The sequence below is a fragment of the Citrus clementina genome, unplaced genomic scaffold (genome assembly GCF_000493195.1).
Source record: "Citrus clementina cultivar Clemenules unplaced genomic scaffold, Citrus_clementina_v1.0 scaffold_3, whole genome shotgun sequence".
NCBI classification, from domain to species: domain Eukaryota; kingdom Viridiplantae; phylum Streptophyta; class Magnoliopsida; order Sapindales; family Rutaceae; genus Citrus; species Citrus x clementina.
This window is the reverse complement of record NW_006262339.1, coordinates 2,950,356-2,961,692: the sequence shown is the minus strand read 5'-3', so window position 1 is coordinate 2,961,692 and position 11,337 is coordinate 2,950,356. Positions and strand designations below refer to the sequence as shown.

The following is an 11,337-nucleotide window of genomic DNA, read 5'->3' as shown; positions in this document are numbered from 1 at the left end:
AAAAAAAAAAGGGGGGGGGGGGGGGGGGTCAAAAGGATTTGAAGGGATGTTGGTGTTAGAAGCTCCACCCTGTGTTTTAGGGTTGTGCACTTGATTGAGTTCGGAGTGCTAAGTGCTGAAGCCTAGGCCTAGCTTGACTAATACTTGGGCTAGCACTTGTTTAAAGATACTAAGCCAGCCTCATTAACTGGTCCAGTTATTGTTTTGGACCGTGGCTCATTAATGTTCTGCACAATTCTGTCTGGTCGATGTAGAATGGAAGGGCCGTCAAAAACTTAAATCAAATAAGGGTAATGTAATTTCTTGCACCAACAATGACTTCCGTGCTTTAATCGGAGATAATAGGGCACGGCAATCTTGGTTGATCCCCGGACCGAATATGCACTTTTTTAAGAGTCCTATTTTCAATTGAAAACCTATGAAAACGACCGTTCACAAAGTCTTTGTTGTTTATCCAATGACCAAAAAACATCTGTGCCTTTGCTTTAGAGCTGGCAAAATTTGACACGATCCGATTACCCGACACGAACACGACATAAATAAATGGGTATGGGTCGTCAAATTTAACACGATTATTAAATGGGTCGGGTCCGGGTCAACACGATTTTTTTCCGTGTCGGGTTTGGGTTAAAATTCTTGACCCATTTACCCGATCAATGACCCGATTATATTTTCTATTTTAAAATAATTTACATATTCTTATAATTAAAACTCAAATATTAGAGATGATTTTCTTTTTTTTATTCTTTAAAAGGGTGAATATAAACACAATGTTTTATTTATAAAATTTTACATACATTTAGAGTTTCAATAGTGTAAATGTGTAAAAATTGATAGACATGTATATTTTATAATATTGATATATAATATTATATATATATATATATATATAAAATTAAAACCTCAATAGTGTACATGTGTAATATATTGGTAGATATGTATATTTTATAATATCGATAAATTATGTATGTATGTATGTATTTATGTATTTATGCACACACGTATGTATGATAGTGTGTAAATATTTGATATAACTTTTGTTCAATATATAGATATTAAACGGGTTATTGGGTAACCCGATTATTTTTCCGTGTCGGGTTTGGGTCTCAATATTTTGACACGATTATTAAATGGGTCGGGTTTGGGTCGACCTAAATTTGACACGACACGAAGCTGACACGACACGAACACGACCCGATGACCCATTTTGCCAGCTCTACTTTGCTTAGTCAAACTTAATCATAATTTAGATAGCTGATGCCCGATTGTGTATTGGTCAATGATGGCTTCTAGTTTTAGAGAGAATTGACAATTTCCTTCTTCCCATAAGCTTTTTAATGCTCGATTTTATTATTGGCATTTAAAATATTGATGAAAAAAAAAATCCTATTAGAAGGTAAATATAATATATAAGATTTTATCTAAAATGTATTAATTTGTATATCAATAAACCAACTATAATTTACCTTCATCAGTCTAATTTTTTTTTTTTTACTAAACATTTTTAATCAATGATAAAATGAGATATTAAAAATTTACAGGAAACCTAAGTGATACCTAAAAAAATAAATAAATGAATAATAATAATAATAATAATAGCAATAGCGAGGGATGAAATCGTCATTCTCTCTGAATTCTAATATGTTGAAGCATTAATTCATCTACAACCACAAAACTACTTGATTAAAAAGCCGAACGATGATGACACTAACACCATACGTATAAGATAATCATTAGTTAAAATGAAATTAGATTGATGGTTATTAAAAAAAGAAAAAAAAAAAAAAAAGGCAAACGATATTATGGCTTAATGCCAAAGCTAAAAATGTCGGACAAAATTGGACTGCTCGGTTCTTTTGGGCCAACTTTAAGAGATCGCGCTGATACGGCATTCGTTTGAGCCGAAGCGTGGTCGGTGAAGAAACCCACTAACAACAAAAATCTTTTGATTTGCTGATTTTTTCGGTGAATAATTCTCTCTTTTGATTTAATTTGCCTCACGGAATTGATTCATCAATTCAAACGTCCTCTAATCCGTTCGTACCCGCGACGTTAGTTTGCCTTGTCTGGATTTTTAATCGGAAGCACCAGTTTTGCTGTAATTTCGACAATTTTTGTGGAGCCAAAGGCAAGCCAGCTATTTGTTGTTTTGTCTTACACGCATCTCATATTAACCATGATTTAATAAATAACTATGGCCTATATACTCTGTAGGTAGAAAGTCTATTGAGAGTTGTAATTTTTGCAAATTATTTAATTTTTTAATGGATAAATTTTGATATTGATACGTCATCTTTTTCCCTGTTGTTGGTGGTGGGTTTAGACTTTAGAGTAGGTATTTGTAGAGATTGGCAAGTTATACAGTCAACTTGAGCAATCTCTCCTAAGATCACCAGATCGAAATTACAAGATGAATTAAAGATGATCCAAAAATTATAATGATCATAAACAACTCAACAGCACCGCGAATTAACAGTAAACAATCAAAGAAAACTAAAAGAAACCAAGAATGAACCTAGACACAACAAGTAATGTGGTTCAGTCAATTCAACATCGACCTACGTCCACGGAGGAACAAATTAACCAGCTTTATTGATTTAACCAAGTCTCATTTACAATAAGATTTACAGAGCCCTAATCAAGGAACAAGAGACCTTTGTTTTCACAAGCTCTCTCTCTCCATAATCCTCTAAACCCTCTGTTTGTTACACCAGAATCAGCTCCAGCTGCTGAGTTTATAACAACCCAGAAGCATTCCCAGCTAAGCACGTGAGCAGCAGATGACTCTAACGGCTTTTAACAGCCTTCACACTCCATTTAAAATGTCACATGCGTTGCTCGTGATTCTTATGAGCAAAACAATAGAACTATAGGTCGTTTTACGAAGATACATAAAGGTAGCATGAAACGCAGATTATTGTGTCGTTTTGCTTTGTTATTTGCGGAGCCAAAACACCAAGCTTCATGTCGTTCCTCAACCTTTTTGATTTGTTTCATTTTGGTCCAACAGTGTTAAAATAAAGTTTTATATGTATTTTGCTTTCTAAAGACAAGTAAATATAGAATTAGAATTAGAATAATAATATAGATTCAGATTTAGTGCTTAACTGAATTTTTTTAATTTTTTTAAAACATACGATTAATAATTGTTAAATAATAATATAAAATTAATTAAATCTTAATCGTATATTATTATATACGCTCGTGTCACACAACTCAGCTTGCTCAATTCCCAAATGCAGAACCATAGAATTAGAATATACTCTATATAGAATTATAGATGGCAGATAGATCTGAAAGGCAGTTCGGGGCTTTAAAAAAGTTATTTAAAAAAGGTTAGATTGACCGTCAAGTCATCAATCGCATCCAATATGACAGGGGGTGGGGGTTACTGTCTTTTCATTTTTGGCAAACACATCCGAATTGTCCCTTCATATTTCCAAGTATCGTTGCCCATTCCCTTGTTGGGTACTCTAATTTGGTCTTAAATCGGAGCAATTTGAAGAAATTAAGCTAACTACATGTTTTAATTGTTTTAACTTCTGTTGCGCGAGGGTCAGTCAATGGGCGTACAGGCCAAGTTTGCATATTAATATGTAAACTTTTACCTTTTTACTTCTTGTAAAACGAAAGGCTTGTGTATGTATCTCCAATTTATCTGATGTGACTAAAAGTGGAATACCTTGTCACTACTAGTAAAAAGATTATGCAAGTGCGACATTTGTTATGTTATGTCACACATATCATCTCTAATTAACTTTAATAAGCGGTGTAGTAAATCTTTTATGATATGAATCAATTGATTTTTAATACATAGCATTAATCAATTACTGAGATAATATTTTTCTTCACTCAAAACATAACATCACACCACTTTTTTTTTTTTTTAACAACATATCAATGTGATAAATAAAAGATAGATCTTATAAGGTTTTAACTATTTATCGTATAAGATTATCTAAAAAATCTTATCCTTTTCATCACATTAAATTTACATTTGCAACATGTTGGAACAATTAAAAAATTAACCCAAAGGGAGTTGGGTGAAATTTCAGAAACTCCAAGGGAGCAGATAAATAACAAAAAAAAAAAAAATTGATGGCCAATCAAAATCGAAGAAAAAAGGAAATAACAAAACAATAATAATAATAATGAAGAGCAAAGTGGGTCACAAACACACGCTGTGCTCAGGCAATGCCATGTGCCCACATGCTTCAATAGAAAAGAAAAATAATAATAATAATAATAAAATGTTTGCATACTCTTCTTCGCTTCCTTCCTATTGAGAAATATTGACAAAAGCAAATTCTCGTTGAAAAAAAAAAAAATAAAAATTAAAACATATAACTCCACCAACAGCAACAAGCTATAACAACTGAACATCATCAACAAGAAGAAGAAGAAGAAGAAGAAAGAGGAGGAGGGAGTGATTTGAACAGAAGCACTCTTGAAAGAAAGAATGAAAGAAAGCAGTGATGGGTTCGTGAGAGCAGATCAGATTGATCTGAAAAGCTTAGACGAGCAACTGGAGAGGCATCTGAACAGAGCATTGACTATGGAAAAATCCAAGAAACAGAGAAATTCTGATGATAATATTTTGGTCACTACCGCCGCCGCCGCTTCTGCTAATGCCACTGCTACTCCTATCGGCAAAGCTTCTAATTTTCTCAAGAAGCAGAGGCAGGACTGGGAGATCGAACCTTCTAAGCTCGTCATCAAAAGTGTCATTGCACGTGGCACCTTCGGCACCGTCCATCGAGGCCTCTACGATGGCCACGATGTCGCCGGTTAGTCATCCGCCTGTCGTTTCACTTCTTAAATTTCTTTTTTCTTTTTTCTTTTAATTGTAATAGTTTTGTGATTTGAACTCCAAAGTCCCCCCCCCCTTTTTTTTAATTACTTACTATTAGTTGTAGTTATGGTTCCTGGATTTTTTTCTCCTTGGATTTGGATACCCATTTGCAGTTTTTTTTTTCCCACCTTGTCCATCTAAATTTCTGATTTGACGAGCGATTTGAAACAATACCCAGCTTGTTTGCGCCGGTGAACGTGGTTGCCGCTATTTTTGCAGAATTATTAATCTTCCCTTTAGAAAAAAAAAATTGCATTTTTACTGCAAACAAGGTTGAAAATCCACCCCCCCCCCCTTCATTTACTGGTTTAGATTAATTTGGTTTCGTGCACTTTTGTTGTTCAACGTGTTTGCTGCATTTTGGTTTGTTTTGTTATGTACAGTGTGATTCATCAAGCTAAATTCTGGAATTTTATTACTGTTTTACAGTTATGGAGTTTATGTGACTGGCCATGGTAAATGTAATCTTAAGAAATCCGTGACTCATGCACGAGATTGGGTTGAATTTTGCTGGTTACAGCCTTAATTTGGATGATGTTGCTGTATTATTCAACTTTCATGTGACCCCAGCTGTTACTTAATATCATATCAATTAAATAGTAGAAAAAATACAGGCAAGCTGGACTGGTAGCTTGAAATTAAGATCCCAATTTATCAAATGTCAATCTAATAATGACAATTCTTCTGACGATCATTGTCTTAATCCAACTAGGTTTAGATATTCTCAATTTTTAATTAACTAATATTTACTTTTTGAATTACTGATTGTAATTTCACTCACATTACTTTCTTGACCACTTAATTCTCAGTCAAGTTGCTAGACTGGGGAGAAGAAGGTCACAGGACAGAAGCTGAGATTGCAGCATTAAGGTCAGCGTTTACACAAGAGGTTGCTGTGTGGCATAAACTTGATCATCCTAATGTTACAAAGGTAAGTTTCAGTTTCTACTTTTAACAAGCTTCATTCTTGTTTTGGTTTTTGTATTTACAACGGTTATTTATAGCTACAGAAGTGCTAGGATGACTTGCATGTCTAGCTTTTCTCTCGGCAGAGGGTGTAGAAAGTTAAAATTGAAATAAATACGTATATAAACAACCTTAAGAATTTGCTACTTTAAACTTAGTTAATTACCTGCTGCTCTGTAAATATTGGAGACAGTTCAGCAGTTTGTTGTGTCCTCTACCTGACTCAAGTAGTGGGCGGTTGTTGTGGCATTGCGTGCATTTTCTGCTCATTTTCATTTCTCTTTTATTGGGCCCATTGTTTGGGAAAAGAGATGCAGTGTAGGTTTGTAAATAATCCTGGAGCCACTAATATTTTAATCTGTGAGTGTTGGGACGATCTTTTGGGCAATCTTCTAGGGTTTTATTATTACTTGTTGTTTCATTTTTAGATTACTAGTAGCAGGAGCTTTTGACTAGGCATTTAATGATTTAGCTTGAAATCTATATTACAGGCTTCCATTCATTTTTCATTTGCTTCATTTAGTAACTCAATTTCTCAAATTCCTCCTCTTCTGATCACTTGCACTTTCTCTTCATAATTAAGAAGTATTTTGGCTTCTATGGACTAGGATTGATACATTAACATTTTAAGAAGTATTTTTCTCTGCGAGTTTCTTGACTTTGGTGATCAACTAGGGCAAAGTTGTTAACAAGAAGGTGTTATTATAATTTTTTCCCTTTTTTTTTTCGGTTGGGTCAACCCTGCTTTTGGATGGGTAGTACATTCATTTTGCTTCACATCACACTGCTTATTCGGCGGTCTAGAAATATCTAGAAAGCTTTCTGGATGTATCATAAGGCTCTGTGATTTTTATTGTGCCATATTTTCCAGAGATTATTTTATGCCTGCTAGTGTTGCTATCTTGGATGCAAAAGTCAGCTTATCAGTACTTTACTAGTGGCTGATTCTGGTTCTATGGTTCCAGTTCATTGGGGCGACCATGGGTTCGTCAGAGCTACATATACAAACTGAAAATGGTCAAGTTGCCATGCCAAGTAATATCTGCTGTGTTGTTGTGGAATATCTTCCAGGAGGTGCTTTGAAAACTTACCTCATAAAGAACAGGAGAAGGAAACTAGCTTTCAAAGTGGTTGTCCAGCTAGCACTTGATCTTGCCAGAGGGTACCTACATCTACCCCATTTGTAATCGTTATTTGTCTACTATATGTTACCCTATGGCTATATAGGATGGCCTGTGACTTGAAATCTTGTTCAGCTCAGCACTTAAGAAGGGAAACCATTATATTTTGTAGGTTGAGTTACCTTCATTCACAGAAGATTGTCCACAGAGATGTCAAAACAGAGAACATGCTATTGGACAAGAATCGCACCGTAAAAATTGCTGATTTTGGAGTTGCTCGTGTTGAAGCCTCAAATCCTAATGACATGACTGGAGAGACGGGGACGCTTGGTTACATGGCTCCTGAGGTATTGACATTATTTTTGTTTCTTTTTTACTTTTATATATGTAGTGTGATTTTGAGGTCAGTTTTTTGACTAGAAAAGATCATTTATGGCTGTTTGCTTTTCTTTTTATGTTTCATGGAAAACGTAGTGGGGTATAGGTCTGGGAGATCAGTCATATAAATATGGTCAATTCCTAGAAAATCATGTTTGCACCATCTCCCAATAATTTCTGTCTTATTTGATGTGATGATTGCAAGTGTTGACTTTGGTATGTCCATGTTATTATGAGTTTTTTTTTTTTTTAATTTTTTAATATTTTTTTATATATATAGAGATGTTAACTTGTAATGTTTTAGCTAATGAGAATATTAATCTGAGTTGAGTGAATGATCCGTACTTATCAAGTGGCTTGGTTTCAGGTTCTCAATGGCAACCCATATAATAGGAAATGTGATGTGTACAGTTTTGGCATCTGCTTATGGGAGATATATTGCTGCGATATGCCATATCCTGACCTTAGTTTCTCAGAAGTCACATCAGCCGTGGTTCGCCAGGTACAGTATCTGCTTTGACCCCAAGTATTACCTTTCTCTAAATCGACCATTTTCAACAGAATCTTAAAAAAGTGAGAAAAAAAATGCAATCCATTTCTTATTTGTGTCTACATTCATTTTGAAACAGAATCTGAGACCGGAAATACCAAGATGCTGCCCAAGTTCTCTAGCAAACGTAATGAAGAGATGCTGGGATGCTAACCCTGATAAACGGCCTGAGATGGATGAAGTTGTTTCTATGTTGGAGGCCATTGACACATCAAAAGGTGGGGGTATGATCCCCGGTGATCAGCCTCAAGGTTGTCTTTGTTTCCGAAAGCATCGAGGGCCTTGAATCATCATCCCACTAAGCAGACAGATGAACATTTAAAAAGTGTTCATGTTATAAGATCCGAGAGATCCAAGTATATTTTTGGCTAAAAAGAATTTACAGATACAAAGCCGAAAGAAAAAGAGATTGGAGGTCATGGCTGTGCTACACTACATATCATTAGGTTGAAAGTTGAATGAATGTAAAGCTTTTCTTATGTGACTATTTTTAAAATTTTTCTGGGGTTGCAGGGGTGTGTATTCATTTGACTTGCCAGTCTAGTGGTGGATTGGCCTTGCCCCTCACTGCTGTAAGATGAAACATCACTCTCGTATGATATACCAATTAATAATTAATTTGATGATTTTGCTGATATTGTGCTGCTATCGCCTTTCTCTTGGTGGCAATTGACAAATATATTTTATTTTTTAGTGTCAGTTATCACTTTCTAATGTGGACGTTGGCATTCCTTACGACTCATAAATAATCAAAAAATAATAATACGCATGTTCATTTATCCAAAACCAGCAGAAAAAAAAAAGAGGTGAAAATTGAGGAAGTAGACCAACCAAAACTTGATCATTTAACATTGCATTTGGAGATTAAATTTGAATATTATTGTTTCGTTTCGAGGGGCATTAATTTCCTTAACAACCCTAAGTTAGCATATGCTCCCTCTCTCTTTTCTTTTTCTTTTTCTTTTCTCGTTTAAGTTTCAAGCTATACATGCAACTCTAGCTATCTGCTCTTTTGTGGGTTCTCTATTTAATAAAACTCACACATGCGCTGAGTCCAAATGTAAAAAAGAATTTGTGAAACTAATTAAACTTGAGGGAGCAATGAGAAATAAAAACTCCGCTAGCTGCTCCATCATCAAGCTACATCTACGAGTTGAACCTCTCCTCTTCCTCGTCTATTATTGTTACTACCATTACCATTGCCATTACCATTATTATCATTACGGTTCTCATCATCATCGCCGTCCCAGTTTGTAGTCTTGTAAAAGATTGCATATAGTGTGAGCTGCAGTATACCCGATAGCGTCCCCAGGCCATTCGGAATCTACAGAATTAATTGCAACATAAAGAATGTGTGTATATATTTGATATGTACATAACTAATTAGTTAAGTTATTTTGCCTTGGTATCTTGATCAAATTAAAAGTTACCTACCAGGACGTAAGGGTCAAATCGAAGACATGCATAAACGACCCAAACGGCACCATTCGCCGCATTACCAATTGCTAAAGCCAATGGCATGTACTTGACGCTCTTTGTGCTGATCACCATTTTCTAAAGCAAATTAAGTAGATTTCATTAAGCAACATGGCGAGTGAACGAATGTTATTAAATAAATTTATGGGATTGATTTGATTATAAAGAGCTTGGCGTACGTACCATGACTGTTAAAGGTGCAGCATACATGACTATGTTGAAGACAACGGCGATTATCCCAACAACCGTAGTCCTATCATCGGTGGTATGCAAAAAATATAAGGTAACAAATATCAAGATGGCCATAAACACCACTTCAACTACTAGAGCAACAAAGATCTTTCGCTGAAAATTAATTATTAAGACGAAATTAGAGTCAGTTTACTAGCTCCAAAATAACGGAAAATTTTGATGGTTTGGTTTTAAATTTAGTTTGAAGAGGAAAAAGAAATTAAGAACACGTACGCGTTTTCCCCAGGAGGAAAAGATTACGAAGATGAGAACGTAGAAGAGCTCAATTGCGGCGCCGGCGCCGTTGATGGTGACGACCAAGGTGCTATCAGGATGAACGAACGGGAGACCGTAAAACGTCCACACGAAGCAATTTAGAACGGTCGCTATGTACGGATCTGGCTTGAAATTTTCTACTGACTTTTGTCTCATTATTGCCGCCATTGTTGGGCTGCATGCATGCATGCATGCACTTATTAATTAGTTCAGAAAAACAAGATCAAACTTACTTTCTTTCTTTCTTTCTTTTCCCTTTTTTTTTTTTTTTAAAGTAAGGAAATTCTATTAGAGATAAAGAGATTTTACATAGGGGAGAGAAACAAGCCAAGAGAAATGACATTTCCTGCGACAAAACACAAAATGGAAAATTAGAAATGAGCAGAGGACGATAAGCGAGAGTATGCTTCTCAAATTTCTCTTCTGATCTGAGCTTCGCATACATATACACACACACGCAACTGAAATATTTCAGTAAGAGTAGCAGGCAAAAAAGAGAATGCTTTCTTCCAATCTAAGTTTCGTGTCCACAAATGAGAGATATAAGTAGGTTGTTTGAATTCTTGATTATTGAGATTGTAAAAGTGTTGTAAATTAATACGCACACACGCATATTAAGTATTAGTACCTAGCTAGGGTTTGAAGAACTAACCGATAATACCAACAACGGTTCTAATCAAGCCGGTTTCAACCATCTTGAATTACTTATTAATGAAGAAAGTGGAAAGAAGAAAGAGAAGAAAAGCAAAGATGTGTTGTTCGAAAGGGAATGAAGTAAGTTTAGTGTTACGTTATTGAGGAATGGAGAATTTAGGGACCCGAGAAATTATGTAAAAACTTGGCTATAAGTATTTGACCATCAGACTGTGAGAAATCAAATTAGAAGAAATGCTGAACTTGCCATCAAATTAAACTTGGACGTACGCATTTAGCGATTTCCTCTGTTTCTCCGTGCATGCATGTGTTAATGTGATCCACTGAAATCATGTACACTAGTAAGCTGATTTTTTTTTTTTTTTTTTTTTGGGGGTCGGTTTGGATAATTATAATTTTTAATTAATCCCTGATTTTTCGATTTGTTGGTAACTAATTTGCAATATTGTCCGTCGTCATTGATAATTATTAGCCCACCATTTTCAGGAATGCTAGTAGCGAAACAAAGCCTAATTCAGCTTCGAATGAGATTGTCCAACTTCGAGTTAACAATACATCAGAAAGATCCATCCTCATTATTTTTTTCCCTTCCTTTTATCAGGATTTGAACCACTGTAGCTGGGTTTACAACTTCAGTAATAAGTTAAATAGAACTGTTTAAAAATTACACGGCTAAATCTCTTTAGCAGTTAGATTTAAGCTCCAGTAATAAATTAAATAAAATTTACTTAAAAATCACATGACCAAACTCTATAAGCAAATCATTAAGCATTTTAAATTGACTTAGGGTGCGTTTGGAGCAGCGCAAGTAATAAATTAAATAAAATTTACTT

At 35.0% G+C, this 11,337-nt stretch overlaps 2 protein-coding genes across 2 annotated transcripts; one reads left to right on the top strand and one right to left on the bottom strand.

Annotated features, from left to right (window-relative positions):
* The first annotated feature begins 4,260 nt into the window (after nucleotides 1-4,260).
* Nucleotides 4,261-8,495, top strand: LOC18046094 (serine/threonine-protein kinase STY13). The gene is made up of 6 exons (XM_006439731.2): nucleotides 4,261-4,787; nucleotides 5,662-5,783; nucleotides 6,784-6,980; nucleotides 7,112-7,286; nucleotides 7,685-7,819; nucleotides 7,947-8,495. The coding sequence occupies exons 1-6, from the start codon at nucleotides 4,460-4,462 to the stop codon at nucleotides 8,151-8,153; spliced, it is 1,164 nt and encodes a 387-aa protein (XP_006439794.1). The 5' UTR covers nucleotides 4,261-4,459; the 3' UTR covers nucleotides 8,154-8,495.
* A 507-nt stretch (nucleotides 8,496-9,002) lies between these two features.
* Nucleotides 9,003-10,545, bottom strand: LOC18046093 (bidirectional sugar transporter SWEET5). The gene is made up of 6 exons (XM_006439730.2): nucleotides 10,503-10,545; nucleotides 10,160-10,196; nucleotides 9,809-10,025; nucleotides 9,527-9,688; nucleotides 9,302-9,421; nucleotides 9,003-9,191 (listed from the first exon to the last, which is right to left on the bottom strand). The coding sequence occupies exons 1-6, from the start codon at nucleotides 10,543-10,545 to the stop codon at nucleotides 9,003-9,005; spliced, it is 768 nt and encodes a 255-aa protein (XP_006439793.2).
* Nucleotides 10,546-11,337: the final 792 nt, after the last annotated feature.